We start from the raw sequence: 5,707 nt of genomic DNA on the forward strand, positions 1-5,707 counted from the left end.
GCCCACACCATCACCATCTGCGACCGGCCGGGCCGGGTCGTACGTACGTACGTGTCGTCGGGCGGCGAGTGCGGTGCGAGCCGAATAAATCGGCACGGCGGACCGGGTCGCCCGTCTCGCCCGGCCGCTTTCTAGAACGATGCTGGAACGGCACGACTGAGACCGACAGCTCTGCCTGCGTACCATTTTCAGCCCCAAAACGTACGGACCGGAAGCCAGGCCGGGTCGCCGTCTACCCACAGTAGTCGTCGTCCGACTGCGTACACGTAGCTCCAGTCCAGAGTGCAGACGGCGACATGCACGCCGGTCGATCGGTGCTGTACGTTAGCCCGACAGTTTTTTTGGCTGGATGCATACATGGATAGATCGAGCGAGCGACGAAAAAGTGGAAAAATACGTACATTAATTAGGGACCGGGCAAAAGAACTACAAGAGGTGTAAGTGATGAGAAATCTACGAGTGAAGGTCCTGACTGGACTGCTCATGGTTAATAATGCATGGAGGACATGGAGCTACAGCAGCTGGCTGCTCTCGTACATGACGCTCCACGAGTCCAGCGTCGGGTAGCACGGCTGCTGCTGCTGCGCCAGCTGCTGTTGCTGGTGGTGGCGATGGAGCGCCGCCGCGTCGGCGTCGCCCGGCATCCGCAGCGCGTCCCCGAACGACGCGCCGTCGAACGGGCGGCAGTCCAGCAGCGCCGCGGCGGAGGACGCGTCGAACGAGGCGTGCAGGACGCTGCCGTCGTCGGTGCCCGGCTCGGCCTGGACGCCGGTCACGTGCTGCACCATGAGCCGGAAGTTGGCGGGGTCGGTGCTGATGTACGTGGTCGGCGCGCGCTTCGACGCCCGCGCGCGCCGCTTCCCGGCCCGCCCGGCGCCCGCTATGTTCGGCCCCAGGCCCGCCCGCCTCTTGTTCGTCGCGGCGCCCACGGGCGTGGACGGCGGCCGCGGCGCCGCGTCCGACGCGACCAGCACGGAGTCGCAGGAGAGCGAACCCGTGGGCGGCGCGGACGTGGAGGCGAACCAGTTGCTGCCGCCCGCGCTGCAGGGGAAGTCCGCGAGAAGGGACGACGAGGAGAGCGCGGAGGCGGAGGCGGAGTTGGAGGGCGAGGATGCGGCCGGCGAGTAGTCGTACTCGTAGTCGGGCATGGCGGAGAAGTTGAGCGCGCGCGCGAGGGCGGCGTCGGTGTAGTAGGCAGGGCCGAGCGAGGAGGAGGCCGAGAGGAACGACGCCGCCGCCGGCGGCGGCGCTAGGCACGACATGGCGTCCATGAGGATGATGATCAGGTGAGAAGTGGAGCACCTTGGAAGTTTGAACGCCGGCGTCCGTGCAGGTAGTGTGAGTTTAGTACACGGGGAGGAGGAGGAGGGTGCGTCTGAGCGGTTTGGGAAGGAAGGGTGTTGTTGGGGGAGTGGGAATGGTGTAGCGAGGTAGGTGTATATAGGCGGGGACGGGGGTGGTGGACGCACGGGGTCCCGCGGGAAAACGCGTGGGCGCATCGGCATCGGCATCGGCGGTGTCGGCGTGCGCGAGTGATGGCCGGGCCGCGCGCGCGGCCTCGGCATGCCCCGGTGTCGGACTCCACCGCCACCCGCGGGGCCCCCGTCCCTGCACCACATCGAGCTGGAGTCAACCCAACCCCGGCACGCACACGGACATCGAGCAGACCCATGTGGCGCGAGCCGGCACGCGCCATGCGTGCGAGCCCGGCGGTGGCACGCACGCATGTACTACAGACAGACGGGGCGACCGATCGGCGCCGGCGAGTGTCGCGCACGTTCGGCGCGGAGCAAGGCCAACGGCCGCAAAGCATGGAGGTGGCTGCCCATGCCGCGCTTTTCGCTAACCCCGTACGGACGCCCGTACGTACGTCGTGCAGTATGTACGCGCAGTGCATACGGAGCTATCTGGGTTCGCACACCGAATGATGGGCTTGACGGTGCGCTGCAAGCGGTGGCCCGCCCGCTGACTGACTGGTGCCACCAACCCGTCCCGTCCCAGCCGTACAGGAGACGGGTCGAGCTCGTTCCCCTCGCGTACGGCACGGGCAGCCGCTCCTGAGATTCCGACGGGCTGCCGCTCAGACTGATGTACACACTCTAGGCCGCCGCCCACTGCTTGGCTCAACACTATCACGAACTTTTCAACACAAGTAAACAAATCACACAGTACAGTGCCACTGTGTGTAATGCGAGAGTGCTAGATTAATGCACGCACGAGCAAGCTAGCGTGATTAGCGGGGGTCTGCCATGCCCTCCCAAACAGACCGGCACCAACAAAAGTTTCATCCGTGTGCTGTGCGCGGTCAATCGGACGAGCAGCTCGCGGGAATGGCGGTGCGGGTGGGCTCGCCGTCGCTCTCGCCGAAGATCTCACCGCCAGAATTAGCCGAGGCACCGATCCTGAAACGGACGGGGAACAGAGCGCAGGATCCCATCGACCTGTCCCGTCCATCTAATCTACGCCTAGTCACCTACGCTGCTTGCTCGCTCGCTCGCTCGCTCTGATGCTCTCAGCAGCACACGCCAAGCACTCAAGCCAACATCAGCTGACTAATTAACTAGCACCGCTCTTTAATTCGTAGTTTTCGCGGTGGCTGCCGTCACCGGCGCAGTCTGATTAGCGGCTTAGTTTAGTTTACTCGGAGGGAAATCTAGAAGAGATCGCCGTCGGCTCGTCGCCGGGTGCCTGCTTTTTAGGCCCGGATTTGTGATTTATCTCCTCTGTGTTTTATTCCTCTGCTCTAGTGGAGATTCTGCTTCGATCGCAAGTGATCCTGCTTCTCTTCCTTCACCGCGAGGGAATGGAATTACGAATATATATCTTTTTATCACCGAGGCTGATGATGGACCGAAAATGACGTGCCGGCGAACGGTTCCTAATTAGTGCTCGCGATACCGAGCGATCGATCTCCTCGAGATTTGTTCCTTGTTTTTGTTCAGACAACGGGCGACACACTTTCTTACCGTCACCGTCTTCTGGTCTCTTTTCACCGACGAGGTAAGAACATATTTTATCCGCAAAAGGGAAAAAAAAGGGTAAGAACATATTCTTTCAGTAGTAGTAGTACTAATTTCCACACGACATATCTTCTCGCTGTCACGGAGCCAGTACGGATCGTAGGCGACAACGCTGCGCTCCAACGCACCCCCTCCTCGACGACGACGACGACGGACGTACCGCCCGTTGACCCCGAGCACGGGTCCGTCCAAATGCGTATTCCAAACACGACCCACCGCGCGGCATCCGGTCTTCCACGCCGCCCGCTCCGGTGGCCACCGCTGCGCTCGACCGGTCGATCCATCTACACGGGCTCATCAGTCGTACACAGAGACAGAGAGCACGCAGCGATCCGGCGACTCAATCATACTATACTCCTGCCACCAGATCGATGGCCACGCGAGAGCTGAGCGAGGTTGACGGATTCGGCCGGTTTGTCAGCGCTGAAAAATACACGAGCAAGCAGCTGCCACACCCGGGCCAACCCAACCACCCCCATTTAAACTCCAACCGCATTGCTATTCGCTACAGCTGGGTTATGCAAATCGAACGCAAGCCGACTGACTGACTGTACCGATCGATTAAACTACTAGTACGTGCAGTGGCAGCGATGGAGACGACGACATGCACATATGATAGTGTATATACCATCGGCAGTTCGGCATGGGGTTTAGTTTAATCGGGACGAGACGACATCCCATGAGGCATTCCCTCGTAGTAATCGAGTGCCCGCGAGTATACCTGGCCATGGAAAGCCCGGCCCGACGCTGCTCCCGGGCCAGGCTCGAGACTAGATTTTGGGCCTGATGGCCGGGCCAGGCCGGGCCCGGGCCCATTGTTCTTGCATTTTTTTGAAGGTCGGGCCGGCCCGAAGCCCGACGGATTTTTACATGTTCAGGCAGGGCTCGGGCTCAAAAAAACAGGCCCGATGGCCGGGCCGGGCCCAGGCCTGGGTTTTTTTGCGTCGGTCTTGGCTAGGCCCGGCCTGAGCTATGGCCAGGTATACCCGCGAGCGACGACTTCCCGTGACGCCCATGGGGATGGGGTCCAGCCGCCACTCGATTGCCTCCACTAACGCTCGTACTACTTTTGCTTACTCTATCTATCTACGGGCAGTAATAATCTATGGATCATGTATGGATGGATCATGGATTTGATGGATAGGTAGATCTTTGAACTGTTCTCGCCTGGCTAGGTCAGGGTCCACTGAAACGCTGAAAAGCGCTTGAAAGTTTATGCCTCTTCATTCAAATGATCTTTCTTTTAGTTTTAGGGGAAGTGATCTTTCTAACCCAGTCATGCACCCAGGACGCCCGCATAATGAAGCAGCACTTGGATCGTGTTTCTGATCACGTAGACAGTCAGCAGCACTTTTCACACAGAGGAGAAAGTAGTAAACTTCAACTATGCTAATGCACAGAATAACAATTTTGTTTCTGACGTTTCAACGGTTTTGGCAGCATCTACGTGCTCTAGCTGAAATTGTACGTACGTCTTCAGGTCAGTCTGCTGACCACGCAGCCGCAACATATACATACATACAAGCTAGTATGTACAGTAGGTGGCAATTTGTTTGGCATGCAAACGTATTTATGATGGCATGCTGATCTCACCTCGCCGTAAGCAGCCCCCGTGCATTGTTTAACACTTGCAGACTCATGAAACACCAGATCGACTCCATGATACAATAATAATAGAACTCTTCATGTGATACTACGCCGTTTGACTTACCTCACCTGCTCCGCCCTCATCCACTAGCATGGCACCGGTCGTACACGACCCCGGAATAGATATACTACGAACCGGTCTGGCTAAGGTCCAAGGACAACGACGCAGTTGGGCTGAGATTAGCTAAGCAGGTACGTTGTAATTAACTAAGTGGACATTATTTATCTGCTCATGGAATAGATTAATGAGCTGCATGCACTGCACCATGCTGATCAGCTTGGACCGTCTCCTTGTCGCTTACAGTAATTCCCTTTGACATCACGGGGAACAACATCCCCATCGATCCCTGCCCCTAGCTATAGCCAGGTCAATGCTCGCTCTCTGGGCCTGGGTAGGGTATGTCCGAGAGCTCAAGTTTTCATGGATGCCGCTGTCTATATTCAGTGTTCAAACTTCAAACCCCCTCCTCTCTATATTCCTTCTGTCTGAGCTAGTGTTCAAATTTCAAATTGTGATACGAAGGTACGGCGATTAAATTATGTGCATCCACTCCACTGTGTAGAGGGAAGCATGGTTTTTTTTTTCTTCCTTTGGCCATGATAAACTATGCAGGCGACAGGTCAAGGCAGGTGAGTGCATCATGGTGAGTGCAATGGAATACTACAAGGTATACTGTATTTGTGAGAGTATATTGCCATGGGTTTTGACTTTGGCCATGGAGCTGGACGGCTGGTTGTCGTACCTCGTGGAGGGGCCAGCGTGTGCGTGTGTGTGTGCACGTCAGGAATCTGGTGCTAGTAGCTGGACGTGCTTGTTGGTTTCCCGGAGGTCAGATGCGTGCCGATGATTCCTCCCATAATTTTACTGTATGTTCCATTAGAATAGTCGCGAGCGTAGCTAAGGACCAAAACGGTGGGGGCGAGGGCGAGGCTTGGTTGCTTTTATGCATGCATGCATGCGTGTGCTGTCAGTCTGTCAGTGTCAAGTGTCAACGGGTTGAACGTTTCAGCCTACCCCATCTGACGGATACTGTGTGCCA

General features: G+C 57.5%; 1 protein-coding gene across 1 annotated transcript; it reads right to left on the minus strand.

Annotated features, from left to right (window-relative positions):
- Window positions 1-386: 386 nt before the first annotated feature.
- On the minus strand, window positions 387-1,432 carry LOC125540953 (uncharacterized). Its single transcript, XM_048704468.2, has one exon. It carries the CDS (start codon window positions 1,269-1,271, stop codon window positions 513-515), a length of 759 nt encoding a protein of 252 aa, XP_048560425.2. The 5' UTR covers window positions 1,272-1,432; the 3' UTR covers window positions 387-512.
- Between the last annotated feature and the right edge of the window lie 4,275 nt (window positions 1,433-5,707).

This window comes from Triticum urartu, chromosome 2A, assembly GCF_056163025.1.
Source record: "Triticum urartu cultivar PI428250 chromosome 2A, HENAU_Tu73, whole genome shotgun sequence".
Classification (NCBI taxonomy): Eukaryota; Viridiplantae; Streptophyta; class Magnoliopsida; order Poales; family Poaceae; genus Triticum; species Triticum urartu.